The following is a 27,420-nucleotide window of genomic DNA, read 5'->3' on the forward strand; positions in this document are numbered from 1 at the left end:
CTCTCATGTCTCTCAGGGTCTGATGGGGAAATAGTAATGAACAGATTAATAAAAGAAACTTTATAACTGCGAAGTCATAAGTGTACTTGAATATGTAGTGTCCAGTGTATACAGCGAGAAGGGCTTCACAGTTACTTGGATTGTCAGTATTAAGCAAAGTGCAAAAATAAGAAAACTTATTTTCTGTTAATAGAAAAAAAATATTTTCACTTGATGAGTTGCAGCTTGAGTAGGTTGATAATGTGAGGCTGATGAATTTGTTAATTAGGAGTTAAAATAATTAAAACATTATTAAGCAGTTAAAACACTGAAACAAATTTTTTTGATGTCCCTACTTGCATGCTTGTTTTTCACTGAAACAATTGATGTGTGCATACAGTACATTTGTAGCATGGATTTACCACTTTTTGTGTATAAAAAAAAAAGAGCTTCAAGCATTACTTTTAATTGGTTGCCAATAGATTTGCATGGGTTAGCATTTATGTCTTAAAATTTAATGAGTTAAATATTTTTTATATGGAAAAAATTGTGAATTTTTAATATTTTTAACATTGATGTGATAAACCAATGAATTGGCTGCCTATTTTTTTGATCATATGATTAGTTCTGACTCTTTATGCATGTGATGCTTATTGATGGAAATGTCAAAGTTTTACCTAACCATAAACAGAGTTTATTTTTGTGTTTCATACAAGACATTTTTTGAACAAACTTATTAAATACATAACAGCAAAACCTACTTGGTCTGATTGCAGGTTTATTTATATTGAGAATCTGTTTTAATATCAGTTGTAAAACAAATATAGCCTATGATACTTGGAGCATGTTTATATAAAGTAAACAAATTAATAAAAACATTCCTCAATTTACTTTAATATAATTATTTGTTTTTAAATCATTTCCTAATGTCCTAATGAAGGCTAAAAAAGCATACATAGTAAAAAAAATACAAAGTATTTTTTATCACCACTAGATGGCAGTCTGGAGTTAATTTATATACTTAATATAACTAGCACTCAAGTTAACAATGCCTTTAGGAGTTAAATCAGCAATGACAAAGCTGAGACACAGTAATGTATGTAGAGCTGTGGGCTTTTGAACTGCTGCATATACACAAAATTGGTTTGAGCAGAATTTGAAAGAGCAGTGTGCCTATATTTATATTATATTACATAATTCAACCGACATAATTGATGCGGCATGGACTTGGAATTTTCACAGGTTGCCCTGGGGCTCTTGAATTCTGAGTAAAACTGCTTGCCTGCAAATTCTTTAGAAATTAGATTTAATTTTAAAGATAAACAGAGAAAAGGTCATGATCTCTCACTCTGAATGACAGTACACAGCTGTAATAAATCAGCTTCTCTCTGAAAGGGCACTCTTATGGATATAGCTTTAAAACCTATATACATATTTGTCAATGTCGGGGGTAATATGATATTTAGACAGCTAGTCTGCAATAGCTTGATTAATCCAGTGGACAGTGACCAAATAGGTGATGTGCGGTGAGCTCTTGCAGTTTCATATGACTCACTTAAATTAGTTTTTGGAGCATCGTGTGTTTGAATGTTTTCTTGGCTTAAAATTGCATAATATACTTTTTCCCAATTGGATTTCCCTTAAAAAAACATGAGGATTGTGATGAGTCATACCACTGCTTAAGATGAGTCAATTTGTCACTTTTGACTGATAAAAAACAGTCTTTCCTGTTCAGTCTGATATTGTGTCCTCCAAATGACAATGCAGAGTGAGTTAATAAATATGGACTGTGAAATTGCTACAGGGTAAATACTCGACCAACTTTAAAATGCTTTTTGGTCATTCTAACCCATTAACCTGTAAATGATGTTGGAAACTTTGATGTATAAACATGATTTCCTGACAATTTCAGATTTTTTTTTTATTTATTTAAAATTACAGTTGATATATTTATTTATCAACAGTTTAAATATTTTGTGTCAATAAAATTTCAAGGCAGCACATTCAGACATGGAGTTTAGACTAAATGCTTTTAAGTAAAAATCCACATACTAAATCATGCCCCATTTAAAACAGAGGGATGAAATATTCTCAATTTTAGATTTTTCATTGGATGGTGGCTGTACAAGACTAAGACAGGCTTACTCAATATTTTAATAGATGTCAAAATAAATGGACTTCTATTTCATAGTATAATGATAGAGTCTGTCACCAGGCAAAGCGAAAACAAAATTAAGTAATCGCTCAAGTGGGTATAATTATAAACAGGCTTATAAACAAATCATAGAAGAATATGACTCATCAATGATAAATGAGCTCAGTGATAAAATGTAATTATGGTGAAATGAAAGAAAGAAATGTTTACTTTAATTAAAAGCAGCATAGAAGTATTGGAGTTGTAAAATGTGAAATTCATACATGACGTTCATAAACAGGTCCAGTGTGCAGATTAATATAATAAGTAAACAGCGTTTGTGTTATTTGTGTATCAAACACAAACATGCTCTTAGTAAGCGGAATCATGCTGAGAGCGCAGAAAAAAGCATCTTGTAATATTTACGTTCTGGGTTCTGCTCTTTATATTTCTCCTGGAGCATTTTTTTTCCAATCCTCTTATCTTTGATGCTGATACAGTATGTGCTATGAGTGATGATGAACATCAGACTGAGAATTCTCGCTAATGTCTGGTCAGTTTGATAAAAAGAATATGGTTTAAAAGTAAAACTATATTCACTGTGGATCACATTCAGCGTAAAGTCCCAGTCCCTAACACTGAAATCTGCATTACTATAACAAATTAAATCAATAAATACAGACTGCATTACTACAAGAGTAAAACGAATTATTACAAGTTTAATCTCATGTACAGTGATTGCCAAAAGTATTAAGACAACGTATTACTTCTCCTTGTGCACAAAACCAGTCTTGTCCCTAATTAGTTCTCACCTATCTGGCTGAAGATTTGTGCTAATAAGAATCAGCTGGTTTAGGTAATACATGAACAAATATGTGGCAGGATCTTTACTTTTTTAAGCTGGTGTATCTACCTCTGCACAAAAATGGCTAAAACAGGGAATTTTCAAGTAAATTTCTGTGGCACATTTCTGTGCATGATCTTCAGGAAGCAATCAAGCAGGCATGGCTTGTGCGAGTGACACCAGGGTATTGTTGACGTCTTTTTGACTCTGTGCCCAGCCAGGCCCAGCAGGTTTAAAAGAATAAAGGACCTCATAATAAATACTGATTGTTGTATTAAAAATATATTTTCTTATTATCTTGATAGTCATTATTTAAAAAAAAGAGAATGTAATTAAAAGATTGAATTTCACTTTTGTTTCAATACTTTTGGCCCCCACTGTTCATAAAGAGGCAGCCTTAACACAGATAATGTCACAGAGGAACTAATCTGGAACAAAGCAGCTATAGAGATATTTATTCCAAAATTGAACAAATTGAACAATTTTGGAATTGTTTAAAGGTTCTAATGTTTATCTTAAGTTCAAAGTCAAAACCGTAAACATCACAGGAGGCCCAATGCTGGGCCAGATCTATGATAACACTGGTTTACACTCATAGGGTGCCACATACAAATGCAGTGACGTTGTACTTGCTTGTCACTGCTCCCTGAACATTTGTCTGGTGTGTTCCTGATCCCTCATGTCCACTGTCCAACTGCACACAAGGTGTTCTCTGACTGGACTCATGGAACATGTGGCTGTATGTGTATTCTTCATTTCTGTATTGGTAGAAAGACATCAATTATTATTTTTTTTATCATTTTATAAAACAAAGGTCAAAGGCAAGTTTATTTACAATTTATTGATTCGAACAGCCACCATCGAAAATCCTCTTGCTGCCTGGAAGCTATAAAAGAAAGGGATTTGTAGATTGGCATTTAATGCTCCTGAATCAGGCTATGGTTTTAGATTATTGAACATCTTGATTATTGAATGATTAACTGTTTGTAATGTAATATAACAGAAAAAAAGATGATTGTTGTATAGTAATTATTGAGAACTTAGACATAAGATGTCCAGCACATACGTAATATTGTGTTTTTCTATTAAATTCAGAAATAATTTATATTTTTATTATGATCAATTTTATAAGCTGAATCAATTTAGCATGACAAAACAGTTTTTTTCAATCCTACAGTATCCACACTAAACTTGAGAACAAATACACTACTGCTCAAAAGTTTTGAATCACTTTCTAACTACATGATCGTTACTTATTATTATTTCTTTCTAGATTGTAAAGCCATGCTGAAGGCATCAAAATATGTAACAATCTCTTTTAAACAGTTAATCCCCTGTGCTGTTAATTTGTGCTTTTTGGGCTGGTAACTCTAAAGGAACTTTTCTGCAGTAGAGGTAAGTTTTGGTGTTGCCTTCCTGGGAAGGTCTTCATGAGAACCAAATTCATCATGGTGCTTGATGGGTTTTGCAAATGCACTTGTCAATACTGTTTCTGCCAGAACTATTCCAGAAAGACTGTTGTTGGTACATAACTAACTATATGTCCACAGTTTTAAAATCCTCAGTATTGTTGTAGAATTTAGAAAATGAATCACTAAACCTAAACAAGGAAATTTGCGAGTGATCCCAAACTTTTGAGCGGTAGTGTGTAGGAAAAAAAATCACTTATTGCATACTAAGTAAAATAAGTGTATATTTCTTAATTAATAGCTGTTAAAAATTGTAATTCATTACATTTCTTAACTCTAATTTGCTGAATTTCCTGAGTTTCTGTGATAACCATCAGACATTTATAAATAATTAAAAAAGTCATGCTATCATGATGGTAAACATAGTCAGGGAATTCTGATAACTTTTTGTTTGACACTGTTGACAAATACATCCAAATAGGATTTATTTTACTAATTCATTACTTTAAACTTTGTTTAATGCATGATTTAGCACACACACATACACGGTCATTTACACCATAGGCAATTTGGGAACGCCAGTTAGTTTAATCTGCATATCCTTGGACTGTGGGAGGAAACTGGAGTACCCGGAGGAAACCCACCAAGCACAGGGAGAACATACAAACTCCCTGCACACAGACCCGAGGCGGGAATTAAACATGGACCCTGAAGGTGCGAGGTGACAGTGCTAAACCGCTAAGCCACCATGCTGCCTAAATCACAATTCAGTGGTTTTAAAAACATGAAAGCTGGATTCGAAAAGAGTTTGAGTTTTAACTTGTTTACATTAAAAATGTTTTTGAAGATTCATTCCAAAGTGTTTAATGCTGCATAAATATTTACAATAAAATTTAATAGGTTTGTTTCTGTAAAACCTTTGATATTTTTCTTCTCTTATAACTTACTAGATGTTACTCATGGCTCCACCTGTGTGCAGATTCTGACACCTGTGTGCTACCATCACCTGTGAATGAAGTGCCGTCAACTTGCTGCCGCTCCAATGTTTTGGTAGGCCTTCCATCTGCCTGTCGTATGCGTAATTAAAGAGCCTATGCAGTCTGATTCCTGACGTTTTTGCAGAGGATAACGCTGCATACTGTTACATTCAGTGAGAGCATGCTTGTTATACTATCACAGTATGATGTAAAAGTTGATGATGATGCTGTCTACCGTTACAGTGCCTGAGGTGTACACCTGTGACACTCCCATAGCATGACATAAAAGCTGATAATCGCATGTGCAAACACCACCGCTCACTGGCCATAACCCCCCTCGCCCCCCCGTCTGCTGCCCATGTATATATACAGTAGATGTCAAGACTGTCAGGTAGGAAACTTTGTTGTTTATGCATTCACTTTTTCCGTAAATCGTTCCCACAATAGTGTATTTCTAAGTAGATATCACATTTATTAACATTAAGAAACATTTTATTGGTATGATTACTACTGTTTTTAGGTAAAGAGCAAGGATGGATTTTTTCATAATGACTTAGAGGAAGCCTGTTTTAATTCTAATTATATGCTATTATAGTAAAAAAAAGGTGCTACTTTGAATTTTAAAATAATTATATAACAGCCTCAAAAATACTTGAATATTGGATAAAAACGATCCAATTTTTAAGGAAATAAACATAATTGAAATATATCTTTTTTTTTTTTGACGGTGCTGACAAATCATCCTGTAATGTAAAGAAAAGGTTGTCATTTGTATTTGTAAAAAAATGGTACAACTGGGAGGTTGTTTAAAACGGGGTTGATAACCCACACCTCATTATTCAACAATATATATTAAGTTGTTAGAAATAATAAAGTTTTTTGTTTTTTTATTATAAATCTGTTTTGTCTCAGTTCTAAAGAATGACTGTGGTATATTTTCCCAATTGAGTAGATATTCTGCAAGATATTGTAGAGAGAAAGCATGGAGATTTCATCATGTGTCACTGGCACATTAGTGATGCAGTTTGCATGCCGCGGAGCCACAGTGAGCACCAGACTGGCATGTTATTAACCATGTGCAGAATCAACGAGGAATGAGTCACAGCCTTCCTGCTGAAAAAAGTTTTAGTGCTCACAATGTGTGATTTCAAGTAAATAAAAAGTGTAAGTGAGTGACACAATGGCTTAGTGGTTATTACTGTCACCCCCAGGGTTGGGAGATGGGATCTTACGTCTGGTCTGTGTGTGAAGTTTGCATGTTCTCCTGATGCTTGGTGGGTTTCCTGCATGTACTCCAGTTTTCTGCTACAGCTTAAAGATATTCTGTATAGGCTTAATGACATTTACAAATTACCTCTACTGTATGTATGATTGGGAGTGTGAGTGTGAGTCAGCTAGTGCCTTGTAATGGGTTGGCGTCCCATCCAGGGTGTACCTCGCCGCCTTGTACCTCACCTCCGTCCACTTCATGCCCCTACGCAGGATAAAGGGTATAGATAACGGATATATAAAAGTGAAAGTGTTATCAGACAGTGGATAAGAAAACTCCTTCTCCAATGAGCTCTATGTTTTTACTTAACACATTTATTATGTTTTAGTTGTAATTTCTTAAGAAAGCTTAATGATTACAGGATTAACAATTAATGCAGTAACAATCTAGACCATAAAGGGTGTTTTTTATACAGACAGTAATGTGAGCATTTGGACAGTGCAGTTTAGTGCAGCACTATTTCAACACACTGATGAAACTCGTGTAATGCACTGGGAATTACTACATTTTCTATTTGATACTTCTCTAGCATCTGATTCATAGTGCTTGTTTTTTAATTGTAAACTACACATGATTACAAGATGATGTGAGGAAAATGATAGCTCTGGGTGTAGATCCATGTTCATATTGATTTGCAGATAGAATAAGCTGCAGGACAACTGAGCTAGTGATGGAGGAAACATCATTATGCAATGTTCAGGAAGTCAGCATGAGAAATGACTCAACAGCAAATAACAATCACATGGTTGCAGCAGGGCTTCTGTCATGTTTTGTGTGTCTAACAAGGGCTCCGGAACTGGAAAAATTATAAATAAATAGGTAAATACACACACGCACACGCACATACACACACACACACACACACACACAGAGTCAGCCAAAAATGTACACACACTACAAGAAAAGAAAAATAGTATAATGTATATTATATTAATATAATATTAACAGTATTATTTGAAGTGTAGTATTATTATCATATAACATCATATTTTTTAAATATTTTATATATATATATATATATATTATATATATTTTATAATATATATATATATATATATATATATATATATATAAAACATCTAGCGATAAATTTGGTTTCTAAATATTTACGTATACAAGTTTTTCTTTTTCTGAAGTGTGTATACATTTTTTTGACTGACTCTTATAGTATAGTATATTATATTACATAATATTATATACATATTAATTGAACATTAAAAGAATGCAAAGTAAAAGAAATGCATGATAATGATGATACTGTAAAAGCAGAATCGGGCCAGTTTGCAGGCATGTTGAGAGGGGGTGGTGTATTGCCATTAGCGCACACTGTTAAACATGTTATGAATAATGAGTCCTCTAATTTTCCTCCTGATTTCACTACACTAGTTTTCTTGATGTGAACCGATTAGGGTTAATTTAACATTTGATAATATATCATGTGCTGAGCAGCATATATAAAGCTTATGACATTGTTAATAACTTGGTTAAAAAAATGACTCATGTCAAAATCACCTCTACGAAACAGGATTAAGGACTAAACATACTGCTTTATCAGACAATGGTTAGGCAGCACAAGAACGATTTCAGCCAGGAGACAAGTGAATGGATGAACAGACGTTGTTTGTTTATATAACAGGATGGTATCTGTAATGTATGGCATGCTCAATACAATAGAAGGTGATATCCTTTACACTTACATGTCCTGATCGATGGTGTGGACTGGCAGATAGCCAAGACGTGGGTGTTTACTGAAATACTTCTTAGGACGGAACTTGTTTTTCAGCACCCTGGTGAAATCACGCATATCTTCCCCAGAGGTAGTCTGTAACAGATTGTAGCTCATGAACAAAAGGTCATTTAATCCAAATGACCTGTTTGTGCATCCGAGTCTTTATAGTAATGCCCTACAGAAAATATATACAGGAAGTTACTGAAAACATATTACAGATTAGTCAATTTACACTTTATACAGCGCATTTATACTGTATAGTAATACTGTTCCTCAGGCAAAAGCACCACTGCCCCAAAGCATGCTTCAGCACTGTCGACATCAACAGATAGATGTTACATTTACATGGACAGTATTTCTTCAAACTGATTTAAATCATTCCAAATACAGATTCCAACTTCACTGTTTACATGCCCGCTGATGTAATAAGATGTGCCGTACAACATTTTGGCTTCTCATCTTTTCAGATAAACACCACTTTCTACGCAACGATTGGTTATAAGAATTTAGTCTCATATATAATTGGATAGAAGCTTTACTACATATGAAAAAGGAGGGGGGGGGGGGATCAGTGCCTCTTCCCCAGCCAGAGATCCAGTGGTGGACGAAGTACACAATTCCTATACTTGAGTAAAAGTAGAGATATCCAGGTAAGATATAACAAAAAAAAGTAAAAGTAGACATTCTCTATTTACATTATGTGTCCATAACATTATGTTATGTTGTGTTTGTCACACCGTCACTTTGTTGCTCGTTTGCACATTTGCACGTGCACTTTATGTTGCCTGTTGTCTCTGGGTTACAGTAGATAGTTAGTTTTTTGTTAATTTATGTTGTTATTTTATGTAAAATTTATGTTGCATGTAGCACCTTGGTCCTGGAGAAACGTTGTTTCGCTTCACTGAGTACCAACTGTATATGGTTGAAGTGACAATAAAGCCTACTTGAACCTTGAACCTTGAACATTTCTACTTGAGAAAAAAGTGCTCACACAAAAGAACTCACCCTCAGATTTACCTACATATCAAACATACTTTTTATTACTGCTTCAAACACTACCGAACATAATGTACCACTCCGGTATTGTAACACAATGGTATGCAAAATGTAGAGAACTGTACAGTAATGAAGTGTTAACATGGCTACTATTTAAATACTGAAGTGATAATCAAAGGTCTACACCACCCTTCTCATTCTGCTTAAAAAATGCATTTTTATTCTGACTCTAAATATTAGTGGAATTTTGGGGTCCATGTAAATGCAAGTGGAGGCATAAGACAAGTAAAGTGCTACCATGAGCGAACCAACATAAAAGATAGAGATGCAGAATGTGTTGGCTTAAGAATCCCACATGTTTCTCTCATGGTTCTCACTTTTTAATACTTCCACCCCAGTTCAAATTAAAATCTACAGGGTGGGTGAAAATTAACTAGGCAATATTTAATAGCTATTGAACTTGTACTATCACTGGAGCACCACCCCATGGTGCACCACCCCATTACTGTTACTCTTACTGTGCTTGCGTGGTTAGACCAGCATTTTACAAGAAATCCAGATCTCACTCCCATGTAATTTTTTCATGTGGGGCACTCTGGAGGACTTGCAGGCATGGATTTAGGAGGTGCTTAGCAATATCCCAAATTACTTCTTTCAGATCCCAGGCTGTTTGAGGAAACTGGTTGACGCCACCGGTGACTACATAAAAATTTTAAGATTTGCTTTTATTTTCCTACTGTATGTAATAAAGTACATGTACAATTTGTTTCAATAAATCTGCATTAGAAATTTAGACTTTATTACCAATTTTTTAATGCCTAGTTACATTTCACCCACCATGTACATGATTGTGTTTATGGTTGACCCACAGCTGTATTGTGTCCAAAAGACTGTACACATTTTTATATGAGACAGCACTGAAATTGTTTTTTCAAAAAAAAAAGCACAAAAAGATTAAAGAGCCCCATGAGTTCTTTCTTGAATCAGTTCCTTCATTGATTTTCCTCTTTGTTGTACTATTGCTGTCAGATTTTAAATGAACAAAGTTGTTTAAGTTTCAGTTCAGATGATGTACAATACTTTTGTAATTATTAAAAAAGCATGCACTCTTTTTAAGCATGAGCATAGTAAAAGCATGAGAAGACATGATGCTCACGGGGGTGCAGTATTCCACCATAGGATGGGTTAATTTGTGACTTCTAGTAGTTCTTCCCGTGAAGAAACACCTTTGACAGACATCATAGTTAAAATGCTTCAGACTGCGATACCTGAGAAATAAGCATATTTTTATTCACGCACATAAAAAAGTTGTATATATTTTTTTGTAACTATTATAACTACATAATGAAAGAGTGATGTATACAAAAACATCTTGTTTGATGAGTTTACCTAAAGCCCACCATAGGACACTCTTTGCAGATGTTACACTTGGCCTTGTGCTTGGCATTCTCGGCTGCAGCCAATCTGTGCAGCACCGGCAGCCACACCATGGACTGAGGCTCCAGATGCATCCACTCCACAAACTGCTCCAGCTCAACCGTGTCCTTATTGCCCACCTGAAGTACATCAACCCATCCTGGTTACTCATTAATTTACAATAAGGGAATTAGATTTTTCATGCATTCTTCAGTGACCAATTTATCTTGGTCTGGTTAATGGTTGATTTGGTGCCAATCCTGGGTACAAAGTGAGAATACACCCTGGCTGGGACACTCAGAGCACCAGACACATACTCATTTACACCCAGGACAGTAACCTGAGCTTAGGATTGAACTTGGGGCGCTAGAACTGCGAGGGAGCAATGCTACCTGCTGTGCCACTGTGCTGCCGAGAACATTTTGCACTATTCACATTTAAACCACAAAAAAAAAAATACTGTTAGCAGAGTCGTGTCTCATAATGATGTATGTGTATCAGGTTTCAAAATTAAGCTTTTTAACAGGCACCAGAGATGGTGTGTGTTATTTCCAAAATAACTCTCTCAATTCAACTGCAGCAATGAAGAAAAGTTATGAGAAAAATGATGCACAAAAATAATCAAGGACCTTATGTAAAGCTATTTATCATTTCACAGGCGTATTCAACTTTGACAAGAGAGTATAATGTTCCTGAACGTCTTCATCAGCAGGAGGTTAATGTGTGATTTTTATCTGGGCTGCTAAACGGAGTATTATTTTTTTGTTGTAATCTTTCCTTATGACATCAGACCTGTAACTAGTTTTGTACATCAATTAGAGCAGGTCAGTAAAGATAAGGAATATCTGTTTAATTTGTTGAAATTTTACCTACAATGGTTTTATGGTACTGCAGATGTGCCACTTAAGTGGCGTTTAAAAGATTTATGCACTTTTTTATGTGTCAAGAGAACACGCATAATATATACTGAAATACATAATACTGTATGTGGGCATATATTCTTGGTCACATGACCAACACTTCCATATGTGGAACTTCTCTGATCTTTTCTCACAAAGTCAGAAGCACACAACTTTATAGCTTGTATGCTTCTGGACATTCTGTATGACATTGGATGTCTCTGTATTATGATTTTTCTTAACTGGGAATAGGAAACCTAAACCTATTTACAGCCATGACCTCAAGGCCAGTAAACATCTTTGGGATAAAATGGAATGCTTACTCCATGCTAGATCTTGCTGATAGATAGATAGATATCACTATGTCACTAATTTTAGATACAAGCTTGTAAAAAGACTTCCCGAAAGAGTGGAGGTTATTGTAGAGCAAAGACCAGAACTACTCCATAATACTCCCTATACGGTAGTTGGAAAGGGAGTGGATGTCCAAGTCGCAAAGAGAATGGGATAGTCATAAAGACTGTTGTCCATATACTTTTGGCCATATATTATATACAGTACTGTAAGACAGATGCAGTATATGTGCTTACAAATCACATGCAACTCCTTGAACCCCAAGGATTCGAGATGGTTAATTACAGGTGAAATTATAGTCTGTAATTATCAAGACAATCAGGTCAAAACTCTCACTGTGTAGACTGGTTGTCTTTGTCTTGCACTCACATGCTGAAAGCAACTGTAGACGCTTGGTACCACATTACTCTCTCCGAAAGCAGCAGCCTCACCCAGCTGGTTTGGGATCTGAATAGTGGTATGTAGCAGCAGTGCCAGCTGTTTTGGGTTACACACTCCTGCAGAGCTGGCCACCTGATTGAACAGATCTATAAAGAGGTAAAGTAAATTAGGACTGAGACTGATATTTGGGTAGAATCACAAACTGATATGGCTGGGTATGAAGATATTAACTTAAAAACAAAATATGAGAAAACATTGAGGTGGTACATTGGGTTGTAATGGTAACTTATAGTTCTACTGTTTCTAATTTGATTTTGAGCTTAGGTTACTGATTCCCCTGTGTCTGTATAAGTTTCCTTCAGGTTCTCTGTTTTCCTCCCACCTCCACAAATATATTAGATATATTAGGCTGCTGGTAAGGGACTGGGTATGTTAAATTGTCCTTAGGTATGAATGCGTATGTGAATGTGTGTACAGATTGTTCCCCGTGATGAACATGTATCCCACCTGGGGTGTATTCCCACCTTATTCCCAGTATTCCTGTAATATTCTGATCAGAATTATGGTGAGTACTAATGTTAAAAAATTTAATTATTGCTTGAAGGTAAATGTCTTTCTAAGATATAATAAAACATTTACAATATACTAAAACATATATTTAAAAAAATACATACATTTATACTTCTCTTTAAGATGACTTTTTGAAAGAGAAAGAATTCCAATCTTCATGGACAGAACTTGAACTCTCCCACTTCGTCCCCTAAAACAAATTTTTAAATATTGTCTTAAGGAATAATGTTGGTGACCTAACAGTCACAGTAAAATATTCTTTGTAGCATTCATACATACGTACCTGTCATAAACATTTAAAAGCCAGTTAAGACACAAATCCACACACAGAGGGATATCAATGAGCTCTGGATAGACCTGCTGAAGCTCAGTGTACATTGTCAATAGACAGGTAATGATAGCTGGAACTTCCAAAACTTGCTCATTATGAGCCAGCTGATGTTGTTCAAAGACTCCCTGAGCCACGGCCAACTCCAGGCGGTCCACTAAAAATAGATTGATATTCATTTATTGCATCATTTCTGCTCATTCCTCTCACAACAATAGACACATTTTTAATTTATTTTATTCGAATTTAATAAAAAGCAGCAGAGCATAGCACATCCCTTGGGATGCAACAAAAGCTCTTAAACTCAAACGAATGGGGGGGGGGGGAATTACACAGCTTTGTGATTATCAGATTTGCAACCAATTACACTTTCCAACCAAATTGATTGTACAGTTCATTAACATTTTCCTTCTAGCTCATTTGACAGAACACATTTCTACACAGCTTAGTGCTGAACTAATGCTGTCTGTGGCTCCAAATATCTTATGGATATTGTGAGATTTGGAACAAAAGACTGTGCTGACTAATGCTTTTTAACACTAGAAGCGCCGCGCCAGTGTCACCTACTTATAATGCGGTCATTTGACCGCCTATTGTTTTGAATGGGAAGCTCTTGCTCAATTGAAACGCTTGTGAAAGATGATGTAAATGCTGAAATCTGCTCATCTACATCAGTAATTAGACTGAGATAAAATTATCAGAAGCAGGTACAGTAGATTCAAAAACTGTGAAGACACTCACAACACAAGGCTTTCTGAACTCTCCGGCTCTTCAAAGCTGTGCGGTAGGCTGAAAATCGCACGTGCCGGAGCTCAGCTACAGGAAAATTAAATGATCATTGTTATAAAGGGTAGCTTTAACATACATACCACATGTAGATAGTGTTTTAAAAATGTTTTAAATTAACTGGCATGCAACTAACAAAAATGCCTTAAATATATAAGTATTTATATTTTTTTATCAATAAACGTCATGTATTTAATGGCATTCTCAGATGAGGGATTTATGACTCACTCATTGATTGAAATAGCTGAGTCATCATGGGATGATCCCAAGATGTAGTTTGCTTTTCATGACTGAGAGTTCACAATTTTTAACAAATCCAATTAGGAAATAACAAAAACAAAGTCAACATACTGCATTACTGAGATTTTGTTCCATGTTGAATATAATCTACAACCAAAAATACATTATACTGTAATTAGAAAAGCATCAAATCAAAACTCACTTGATATAATAAGGAACAGTGTTTTGAAATACCGCCCTCTGCCATGGGTACTGAACAGAGTCTGTTGATGAGATATGAACTACTTAGTATTTTATGCCTTATTTTTCATATACCAGTGCTAAGATGCAAGTACAAAGGTTGTGCAACAGATATATATTTGAACATTGGGAGAATAATGAAAAGTGTATGGGTATGAGTATTATACAGTCAGGTCCATAAATATTTACTTGAACAAGCAAATTAATAAAGATGTGACTGAAATTTAAAGTTTGTAGCTTAAAATCAAGAGGTTTAACAACCATTTAGGTTTATGAATTTAGGTTTAGAATTAAAGTTTTCTTTTTTTAAAATCCCTCCATTTTTCAATATGTTTTTTTTTTTGCCAGTTGTGAGATTAAAAAGGAGATGAAAGGACAGGCATTTATTTTGTTTTTATTTTAATTTGTGTTTTGTAGCTATTCATGGGAATTCTTTATATGCAGTCCAATAAGTTATTAATGTAAGTGAAGGTGGCTATTATTTGGATGGAAAAACAAACCAGACCTATCAGTGAGACAGCAGGACTTTTAGAAGTGCCCAATTTGCTACATTCTCAAAATTAGGAATAAACTGGCAAGCTCAGCAACACCATAAGATCTGGATGATTACAGAATTATTTTCTTGGTAATTAGAAACACCTTCACAACTTTTAGCCAAAGCAAAAGAATTCTATCAAGGAGTGGTGCTAGAACAAGCAGGATGAATCTGCAAAGTGTATAGACCTTCTGCTCAGATTCGGTCAAATGTTCCAAAATGACAGGACAGCACAGACGGGTAATGATCCAAATGTATCATAAAAGCAACCCAACACATGGAAATGGAATAGCTTTTTAAAGACCTCAATCAAACTGAGCCTGCTTTTCACTAACTGAAGACAAGAAAGGCAGAACGACCGAAGGAAGAAAGACAGCAAACAAGCAGCTGAGGGTGGCTGCATTAAAGGCCTGACAAAGCAGCTCAAGAGAGAAAAATCAGCATTTGATGATGCCCAAGGGTTCCAGACTTCAGGCTGTCATTGCATGCAAGGAATTTGCATCTAAGTCATAAAATTAATTTTAATAGACTGTACACTACCACTCAAAAGTTTGGGATCACTTGCAAAGTTCTTTGTTTTTGCTTAGTGATTACTGGGGAATTCAAACTATAAAATAACATATGGAAGAACAACAAGTCAGTGGTTATTTTAGAACAAGGGGGTCAGCCCTTCTGCTATAGTTCTTGCAAGAACAATATTGACAACTGTATTTGCAAAACCCATCAAGCACCATGATAAAACTAGCTCTTATGAAGACCTTTCCAGGAAGGCAAGAACAAAAATTACTAAAAATCAAACCAAACAAGACTAAAAATCACCAATTTACAGCAGCTTGGAATACAGCCATAATGAAGGCTTTACAGATCATGAGTAGCAGATACATCTTAAAATCAACTGTTCAAAAGAGATTATTGCATCATATTTTGGACACCTTCAGCATTGCTTTACAATGTTGAAAGAAATAAAAGATCAGAAATGACCATGTAATTAGAAAGTGATCCCACTTCTAATGGGGGTGGGGGGTGGGGGAGAATGTCATTGTCCAAATACTTATGAACCAGACCGTAGCAATATAAAATAAAAAGGTTACATTATATTAATGTTAATGTAAGAGTTTAGGGGTAGATTAGCCTTTTTTTATTGTAACTTTATTTGTATGCAATATGAAAAAAATGCATTAATCAAATCCACTCAGAATTGTACTAATTCTTTGGATTAGATCAGAGAGAGTGAGATTCCAGTGTTCTTTGTACAACTTTACCAGATAAGAAATCTTGAGCCAGCAGTTTGTTATCAACTTGAGGATCTAGGAATTGCCTAAGCTGATTCACCACTGGTGCCTGCAGAAATATGATTAAAAGTGACATAATTATGAAAAAGCTTTAATGTTCTGATTCTGAGAAAAAGACTTTCTGGAAAAAAAATCTAATTTTTAAACTGTTCACAAATCATTTTCAAAATGCCAAATTCTAAAAAAGAGAATCATATTGACTATGTCTTTACATGGTTAGAGAATATGTTTGTGCAAACCAGAAGATATTTCACCTACTGCAACATACATTTTACTTATTCACATTTGGCCTGTCTTCTGCAGAACTGCAACATCAGTGACATCCAGCTGTTGGTAAAATACTTAAATAGGTTTGTTTTCTTTTGACCCTGCGTTCTTAATGGATAGATTGTTTATCTTTTCAGCAAACATTAGTGTAGGAAATGCCTGGGGATAAATGTTTAATTATCAGTGTCCTTCAGCAGTCCAGATCGATAGCCAAAGTCGATATCATTGCTCCGAAGATTCACAAAAGATTATGACAGTCACATACTCATCAAGTGGCAAGACACTTATTGCAAATAAAGAAAATGTGGCATGGTGCAATAGTATTGTAAGTTTGCCATCATTAAAATATGAATGTGACGAGGTCAGTTAGTCATACAAGCATGGCTGGGTACCATTTTTGTCTCTTTATTCAAAACTATTTTGATTAAAATGGATAAAAATGACTTTTTGGACAAATATTTGCTGTTGCTCATGTTGAATTTAGACATTACATTTTATAATAGATCCTCCAGGGACATTTTACTTAAACGTATATTTTTTAGTAATAGCTACAGTTTATAGTCAATGGTACTGTATGTGCACTTTTGACCATCAAACCCATAGTGTATGTGATTGCTGGACATCCAAAACTAATAAAATGGCATCGTTGGTGCTCATTTTGTGCTGCTATAGTAACCTCCAGTCTACTAGGAAGACATTTCACAAAATTTGGGGAGTTTTGCACATTCAGTCACAAGAATATTAGTGAGGTTGGGCGATGATGCTGGAGACGGCGGCCTGCCCTTATAGAGCTTGCTATACAGTATATGCAGATTTGGAATATGGGTTCATGGGCAGGTTTCAATGTACTTTTGGTCATCTAGGGTATTTAAGATTAAAGTGATGAAGCCCTGATATTACACTTACCACTGGAATGTCCAGTCTTTTACAGCTATGAGGCAGTGGCGATGAGATTGGAGTCAGATGAATGTCAGAATGTAGAACCAAACAGCTAGTGATTTCTTTTGGATTGGAGTACAGTTCTGCTGTAGCCTCAGCAAAACTTTGCTAAACAAATAAACACAATTTTAATATACATGTTTTAATATAACATTTACCCTAATACCCTAATACCTTTATAATTTTTTTTTTACCCTAAGCCATTCACTCACGCTTTCATCCAAACCGTCCAGCATATAGCTGACCAGCGTTTGTCCTTCTGAGCACCATCCCTCCCATTTATTCTCCCTCTCTGCCAAGTTTAGCTGATGCATGTCATCCTGGAGGTCCTGCAGTTTTCTCAGCACCCAGGTGACCTGCTGCTGCCAGCTGGCTGTGTTAAAACAGAACCTATCTGAGAGATGCTGGACTGCAGCTTGAGTGAGCCACATGCTCCCCTCCTGTAGGGCAGACTCTGAATATATCAATACAGAAATAGAATTAAGAGAATATATGAAGTACAACCTACAATCATATTATTAAAAAAAACATAAATAAAAAGCTTATAATAATATACACTCACTGTTTTCTTATTCAGGAACCCCTATACACCTGCTTTGTAAGCATAATGCAAATTATGGGCACAGGCAATACAGGCAAAAAGCTTCAGTTAATATTTACATTCAAAATGAGAATGAGGAAAATGTTTGATCTCTGTCACTTTTACTGTGGTATGATTGATGGTTTGCATATTTTAGAAACTGCCGATCTTGTAGGATTTTTACTGTGACGTCTGTAGAGTTTACACATACAGTAAAGTGTAAAGAAAAACCTGAAAACAACAGCCTTGTCGATGAGAAAGGTGAAATTTGCCAGGTTTAAGCTGACATGAAGACTATACAGTATGAACTCAAATAAGCACTCTGTACAACCCTGATGAGCAGAAAAGCATCTCAAATCTCAGTTTCAATGGCCATAATTGCCTCAGGTTGCTGTTCTTGGCTGACAGGAGTGGGACCTGATGTGTTCTTCTGCTGTTCCAATCACAAATGTTTTATGCATGTCAAGATGTTTTTCTGCTCACTCTGGTTGTAAAGACTATTTGATTATAAACATTATTGTACTATATCCTTCCTGGCTGCTTGAAGCACTTTCCCCTGAGTTCTCTCATCAACAAAGTATTATCATCCACAAAGCTATTGCTCACTCAGTGTTTTTTTTTTCATCATTCTCTCCAAAGTCTAGCAACTTTTCTTTGTAAAAATCCTAGACGATCAGAGTGTTCTGAAATATTAAAATCAGTCCACAATCATAAAGGTCATACTTTTTTCATACTTATGTTTGAAGCTTTTGTCTTGTATCTGCATAATCTTTTACCTGGCACTGCTGCCTTAATATTGACAAATTGAATAACTGCATGAATCTGCAGGTACTGTATTTGGGTATTTCCATTAACATGGACAGCGAGTGGATATAATAATCATTTATGGTATATGTCCAAATGGTCAAAGTAGGAAACACCAACTTTTTTCCCCAACTTTTATCAGAGCTCCCCTTTTTGTCTTTTTAAGTTTTTTCTCATTTGTACTAATGGATTACCTCCTTAATAATCTCTGCGATTTTCCATCGGAAATTGGAACACATAAATCTCAGCTCTATGATATTATTATCTGATCTCCCTAAAGACAGTGCCCAATGAATTTTTCAGTCCTGCGGCATTTTTGTAGGGACATCCAGACGCCACATGATCCTGTGAGTGGGTGCAGTTTGTACAATTATCTCTCCTCTTTTAGAAGATGTTATAAACCCAGATCAGACTTACACCTGTCGCTTTTCTCATTCTGCCTTTGAGCTTTACTGTCTGCACTTAGTCAAAACTATGTTCAAAATCAAGTGATAGCAATGCCTTTAATTTATAATAAGAGGTTACTTTGGAAAAGGACAAAGTGGTACAAGAAAAAGGATCTGCTGAAAGTAATAATGATGTCAGACATGTTACATTGGATAACTTACATCAGTTTGAAAACTTTAATGCATGTTTTACAGTTGCTAACTCATTAAGGTGAGTGTTTTAATGATAGAGAGAAAGATTAATGGGATGATAAGAAGGAATTCGTACCTGCTGCTTCTTTCACATCGCTTTCACTCATAGGATCCACATGCTGCAGAGGCAAGAGACACACCTGCTTCATAGGAGACTCGGGATCTGACCTTCGGCTGATGAGCTGTCTCTGCAGAGCCTAAATGATACATTATGCACTGTGTTACACAAGAAGTGCTTCATGTGAGCAGATAAAGCTCACATATAATATATTTCTAATCCGCAAAGCTTTCCTTGACATTTCTAAAAGGTCAATACAAATAGAACTGCTTTATTAATTCATAAAGCTGCTTTTCTCCTCAGGGTGTTAAAAATAAAGAGAAAAATAAATATAACTTTTGAAATAAAAAGTTAAAATGCAAAAAACAAAGGTCTATATTACAATGATACACAAATGTGTATCATTCCTGTGTGTTCTCTACTGATAAAGCCAGGAGACTGATAAAGCCAGTCTGATGCAGGTACAGTATGTATACTAACATACATACATACATACTGTAGATACCGTACTGAGCAAAATTCTTGACCCAGTCCTCAGTTTTTTTTTATATTAAATTAAATCAAATGATGTAGATAAAATAAAAGAAATGGTAACACATGTTTTGCATATGCCAGACTGCAAAGGACCTAAGGATAAATTTAAATCATTGGTTGTTTGTGATAATGTCAGCAGCAACCTCATTTCCACTCTCTTCTTTTTCTTTTGCAGCCACACAACATTCAGCATCACAAGTATACTAATCACTGACCTGATCATTTGTCATCATCTACACCTGTTTCTCACTGGTTCATTTTTGTTACTCTACAGGTTGGATGGTTTTTACTGTTGAATGATTCATGGGTAACTGATTAACAAACAAAAGACATTTGGAAACTGGTCAGGTACAGGATCTGGACTGAGAATGAGAGCAAAAAACTTTCCAAAAAAGGAGAGGCATAAAAGTCCTTCATGAAGCCTGGAGATCTATTCTTCAAGACTACATTAAAAATTCAAGAAAGTCTGTCTCTCTGGAAGCAAAATATGAATAAATGAGGGGTATCTCAAGACTTTTGCACAGTACTTTATGTCTAAGCGTACATACATACATAAATAGATACATAAGCAATGTTTAGGAAGTGAATAAAAGGAGAAATACCTGAACTAGAATGTTGGGCTGATTGTGTTTCTTGGGAAATATATTGTCTGCATAATATAAAAATAATAAAAACGAATGCAGTGGTACGTATAGAGTCGCATTTTACTAACATTGTTAACACCTAATCAATTAATCCGTCAAAAAAGCCCTTTTTTCCCCATTAAAATACTGCTCTAATCTGTCACATGATGAAGTGTAGATCAGGTATCTAGTCCTGTTCATGGACTTCTCCTATAACTGACCATATTGTAGTCTTGTTGTTGATGTAATTTATTAATATCATCTCCAGTGGTGCTTTCCCTGATCAGTTCTTCGACTTCTAGTCTTGTACAAAACCAAACATCTTCCAGGAGAGTCACCAGACCTGCGTCATTCTCACTGTGAAGCTCTACACAGTCCCTGTAAGAACACAGCAGAATCCTGTAACACTGATGTTATCTGCAGTGAGAAATCTGCCATAGTTTTAAAACTACAGTAATAATTTCAGTATTTCAGTAAATTACAGTATATATTTTAAGTTATTGAAACAAATAGTTTGAAACTATTTTTTATATTATATGCATATACGTTTCATTAATATTTTGGTATACAGTAAAACATGACATATAATCAGTGGCAAGCCCTTCTTTCAATGCATTTATGATATTGTATGCAGTCTTCAGTATGTATGCAATACTTTGTGACTTCTCTTAAATAAGACTGGTTATGAATGGGATTGGGCGTTGGGCATGTTTGCATGCAGAGTACCTGTTAGGAGAGATAGAATAATCATGAATGTGGATATTTTCAACAGGGCTCATTCTTGTGAAACCCCCTGACAGGTCACTGGACCTTCTTGTGGAGGAAACACATTTTGCATTGATCTCTGTCTGAATATCCTGGGAAGAGGTAATAACAGAAACAAGAACAAGCAAAAAATACATTTTAATTAATTAAAACAAACCAAATGTTATGTACTTCATCAATTATGTACACTTAGTGTGCTCATTCTCACTTAATAAATGGCACACTAGCTTGTCTATAAAAAAATCAGATACTTTTAAAACGGCATCATATTACTTTTTATTATAATTATTAACTTACGCAACTGGAAATATTGCAAATATCTTCTTCAATTTATTACTAAACCTGTTGTTTATGCAAGTAAAGCAGTAGTAATTAATCTATCAAAATATTGAACTAAGATGTGCAATGGTAATAAAACTACTGAAATATTCGATCTTCATTTTGTAGTGCACAACATAAATCAAAACAGCAATAACAAATTCTTTTTTTTTCCTTTAGAATAAATAAACACTAACTGTATCTAACCTGTCAGCGGACCTATTAATGTGCCTCGTTTATTTGTTCTTTCTCTTACTGTTTACATAGGCTTATACAAAAAATTATATGAATGATATGAAATGATACTTTATTAGGGACACCTGCATAACTGCACATTCATGTAGTTATTCAATCAACCAATCATGTGTAAGCTTTCGAGTGCAAGCAAACAAACAAATAAAATGAAAAATAGATACAGGTCAAGAAATTCAGTTATTTTTCACATCAAACATTAGAATGAAGAAAAAATATGATCTTACATGTTACTTTTTTCAGTGCCATGGATGTTGGCACAGATGATAGCTGGGTTAAATTTTAGAAACTGCTGATCTCTTGTAAATTTCACATAAAATTTTTCTAAAGTTTATTAAAAATGGCACAGACACAAATTAACACCAGATTGCTTTGAGCTACCAGGAAGGATATAGTAACTCATATGATTACTCTCCATAACTGTGCTGAGAAGAAAAGTAACTCAGCATGCACAAAACATTGAAGTGGGTGAGCTTCAGCAGCAGAAGACCTGTCAGCCAAGAACAGGAATATGAGGTCATGGGCACAAACTCACACAAACTGGTCAGGTGAAGTTTATATATATATAAATGTATATATATGCAAATGTTTTTTTGTTTTCTACACCATTCTGAGTATTCTGAGACCAAAAGTGTGTAAAATTCCCCAAAGGTTAGCAGTTTCTCAAATACTTAAAACAGTTATTTTGATACCAGTAACCATGCCATGATCAAAGTCACATGTCACTTATCTTTAAGCTCAATTCCCTTTAAAATTAGCCCTAAAAAATTTAAATACTTTGGGATTTGAGTTACGCATGATCATAAAGACTTGTTCGGATGCCAATTATCCACCTCTCTTATCCAATCTAAAACAGGATCTTGAGCGTTGGGACCACCTCCATCTTTCATTGGGTGGAAGAATTAATACAATAAAAATGAATGTATTGCCCAAGTTTTTGTATATTTTTCAGTGCCTTCCGTTATTTTTAACAAAATCTTTATTCTCCAAATTAAATAATCAGATTTCAACCTTTATTTGGAACAAAAAAACACCAAGAATTCAAAGAAGTATACTGCAGAGACCTCGTGCAAAAGGAGGGATGGCTCTAGTTTGACCTCTAATCCAGTTGTTATACATTCAGTTAAAGTCTAGAATCAATTCAGACTATCGTTTTCCCTTAAGGAGTTACCACAGGCTGCCCCAATTGCTAAAAATTACATGTTTGTTCCGTCTACGATGGATGATGCCTTTAAAGTTTGGGCTAGAAAGGGTTTGGTCTCATTGTCTGAACTCTATATTGATGGAAATTTTGCATCCTTCGAACAGTTGGTACAGAAATACGACATTCCCAAATCACATTTTTATAGGTGCTTGCAGCTTCGGAACTTTGTGGCATTGAATTCTAATAATTTCCCATCATGCCCTCCACTTTCTTTATTAGATTCAATATTTGAATGTAAATCAGTTTAAAAACAAACTATACGCAGGATTTATGAAATACTCAACATGTATGATTTAACACCCTTAGACTTTCTTAGAAATAAATGGGAGACAGATTTAGATGAGACAATTTCAGTGGAAATCTGGCACAAAATAATACAGGGAATTTTCACATCATCCATTTGCCTTAGACATGCTGTAATACAATTTAAGATTGTGCATCGTCTACATTGGTCAAAAGTCAGACTCTCTAAGATTAAAACTGATATAGACACCACGTGTGACAGATGCAGACAGGCTCCTGCAACTCTGCTGCATATGTTCTGGACTTGTCCAAGACTCTACATGTTCTGGACCAATATTTTTGACTTTTTCTGGAGTATTTGGAGAGATAGTAGAGACAACTCCATTTGTTGCATTGTTTGGTGTGCCTTCAGAAAATACCAGTTTTAACCAAAGGGAAATTAAAATATTGGCCTTCTGTTCCCTTTTGGCTAGGAGATTAATCTTGACTAAATGGAAAGATCCTGATCCACCAACATTTAGCCACTGGATAAGGGAGGTGATGAACTGTCTTAGTTAGAGGGTCTACTGGCACATTTTATAGTATTTGACAGCCTTTCTTAACTTTTGCTGAGGGCATGAAGCAGATAATATAGTACCATAAAGGAAGTGTGTGTGAAGATTACTTATTATTATTTTATTTAAATTTTTTATGGACATCTGATTGTTATGGCATTCTTGTGTTTGTCTGGTGTTGGGGGGGATGGGGGGTTTGGTTTTGTGTTCTCTTTTGTTGTGTTTTTTTCTGTAAAGTTTGAAAATAAATAAAAAAACTTTGATAAAAAAAGTCACATGTCACAAAGATCACACCTTTTCTTCATTCTGAATTTTGATGTAAACATTACCTGAAGCTTTTGCATTGCTCTGCTTCCACATGATTGGCTAATTAAACAGCTACCGGAATGTGCAGTTAGACTGGTGTTCTTGTGAAATGAATGTTCCCTAAATATACTTTTTATTTAAATTCATAAAGCTACCCAAACAAATTTTTCACTAATTGATTATTGCATGAAAAGTCCAGGCTAATTCACTCACTCATTCATCTTCTATACCGCTTTATCCTGTATTCAGGGTTGTGGGAACCTGAAGCCCAGGAGATTTAGATCATGAGGCAGGGTACATCCTGGACAGGGTGCCAATCCATAACAGGGCACACACATATATACACACTCACTACGGGCAATTTGGGAGCGCCAATCAACCTAACCTACATGTCTTTGGACTGTGGGAGGAAACTGACGTACCCGAAGAAACCCACTAAGCACAGGGAGAACATGCAAACTCCATGCACACAGAGACAAGAATCGAGCCTGGCCGGTAATCAAACCCAGACCCTGGAGGTGTAAGGCGACAGTACTAACCACTACACCACCGTGCCACCTAGATATAATTCTAAAAATTTATAATTCCTCTAAAATTCCTCTAGACTTTAGAGTTTTTCATTAATTGTCCAGTTTGTAATAGAACAAGATTTTAACTTATGTGTTCATTTTGTGGCAATAATGAAATCATAACAGTAATATTAGTACTGGATCTCATAGACGCTGAAGGTGAAGATTATAAAGGTTTGATCTGATGGTTATAAAAACATGTGGCTCACATTACTAACATGATAAAACTTGGCATTTTCTGCTAACAAACAAGGCTGCTCAGTTACACACTATCATAGACCATAATAGCCAGTAACAAGAATGCTGGTGTAATAATATAGAAAGTCAGAGAAATTTACATTTTAGACACAATGCAGCCTACGCAGCCTGAATAGAATCGTATTTATAGTTATTTATATAAATTATGCTTATACAGTAGCTTTTTAATGCATGGCATTAACTGATATTTTTAGACATGTTTCTTTATTTATATCCATTTATTCAGAAAAGCTTATACCTAAAACAGATTCACTACAATTCATCATTCAGCATGAATAATAGATGGAAATGGTAAATATCTACAGTATACATAAATTTACCTCTAAAATCATATATATTCCCAAATTACAATTGCAAAATGGAGCTTAAACAGACTTATAAGAATTACCCTATCATTATGGTTTCTCTCTAAATTCAATCAAAATGAAACTGTTACTTGCATAATAACTTCAGTAGTGTTGAAATGAGACTAGGTCATGTCACAGTTAATAAGATAAAGTGATATTTTTATACTATCTTATGCATATCTAACTTGTCTTGTGGCTGACTTTCTGCGAATGACTGTCTAGCTCCACTTCTCCAAATGTAACCATACTGTAAACCAGGGTAACTTTATTAGAATGTTTCAAAAAATGAACTCTGCACAAAACATGGAACAGAGGAGAAAGACCTTTTTGAATTTATTTAGATTTTTTATTGACAAGTACTTAAACTGTCTACCTGAATAAAAATCATTTTTCCTTATACATTTTTAGAAAAAATATTTTAAAGGACACCTGAATTATCAAAATATAATTTATTTCCCCCTCTGCCTTTACATTTTCTTGTAAATTTGTGTAATTAATCTCTTAACATTCATTCCCAAAAAATAAAGTCAGCGAAGACAAATATAATTTACTCACTGTACCTTGCAGAGTTTCTGATATCTTGGTGATGTAAAAGTCATGGTTTGAGCTCTGTGCAGAAAGAGAATCACTTTCTGGAGTGAGGATCTCACTATAGCCATTATTCTCCAGCTGCTTTTCCTCCGGAAGCTCCGTAGGATTTTCATCTTTTGGGACAATAGCCACCTGTTCTCTCCCAATGTGCAATGACCATTTAACTCTCAAAATTTCTGCACTAGTATACTTCCATGGTTTTATATACAGTAGTCCTCTGGAGACGTAAAGGGGTTTAATCCAAGAGCAGTGGACAAAGGATTCCAGCTCAAAAACAAAGTGTCTTCTGGCATGGACACTTACTGGTTACAAATAATGTAATACAGAAGATTTACAAGTGTGTCCTGAAAAGACATGGTGTCTCACAGAGCAGCAGCTTTAGAAGCATCCTTCCTGCTTGAGGATATGAAGAAGACGGCGAAGGGAGGGGTGAAGAGAGCACATAGTGAGCGACATCACACACCCAGTCCCATGTGATAAACCCATAGGAGAGGCATACTGCAAAGTTATTTAGTCTAGGTGTTAATATGGGATAAATTATGTACTTGCGCAATGTGTTCACGTAAACATCAAAAGAATGCAGCAATCAAATATACTGATGCTAAATTATTTATTAGTTTAAAATTATGTACACAGTATACAGGTATACAGGAAACTTACAGTGTGATTCCAGCCACCCCTAACTTAATAGTAAAGGGTTTCTTTTTATATAAGCATCAACTTTATGTAGAACCAATCATTATTATTGGTTAATTGTATTATTACTGGTAAACATTTTCCTAACATGATTTAGAAAAGTAATTAAATTACTATACCCCAGGTGTAAATAAATTCTTTACTGTCTCTTCTTTTTTATTAGGCCCATCAATACTGAGCATTGTGTTTAATGTGAAGCCTGACACCTAGTGGCAGTAGAAGGCATGAATTGTCTTCCAAAATTCAGCAAAAAATTTAAGAATCATCATAAAGTATGTAAAGCATTCATTTTATATATATATATATATATATATATATATATATATATATATATATATATATATATAATTTTTATTTTGTACAATCCTGTAAACAATAAACAACAGCAAGAAAAAACATCAGCCTGTAAAACTAAATATACCCTTAAGGAAACCCAATAAGGTAACTGGTCTGGTCTCTGACAACCGAAATGGCTATAGGTCCCGAAAACCTGTG

General features: G+C 35.0%; 1 protein-coding gene across 1 annotated transcript; it reads right to left on the reverse strand.

Annotated features, from left to right (window-relative positions):
- Positions 1-855: 855 nt before the first annotated feature.
- LOC128536363 (utrophin-like) lies at positions 856-26,658 on the reverse strand. Its single transcript, XM_053510587.1, has 17 exons — positions 26,199-26,658; positions 21,549-21,679; positions 21,044-21,200; positions 19,684-19,804; positions 17,798-18,039; positions 17,553-17,693; positions 16,350-16,428; positions 14,515-14,575; positions 14,301-14,362; positions 14,028-14,102; positions 13,242-13,443; positions 13,063-13,148; positions 12,377-12,534; positions 10,728-10,894; positions 10,495-10,606; positions 8,311-8,435; positions 856-3,715 (listed from the first exon to the last, which is right to left on the reverse strand). Exons 1-17 carry the CDS (start codon positions 26,340-26,342, stop codon positions 3,550-3,552), a joined length of 2,229 nt encoding a protein of 742 aa, XP_053366562.1. The 5' UTR covers positions 26,343-26,658; the 3' UTR covers positions 856-3,549.
- Between the last annotated feature and the right edge of the window lie 762 nt (positions 26,659-27,420).

Source organism: Clarias gariepinus, chromosome 13 (genome assembly GCF_024256425.1).
Source record: "Clarias gariepinus isolate MV-2021 ecotype Netherlands chromosome 13, CGAR_prim_01v2, whole genome shotgun sequence".
NCBI classification, from domain to species: Eukaryota; Metazoa; Chordata; class Actinopteri; order Siluriformes; family Clariidae; genus Clarias; species Clarias gariepinus.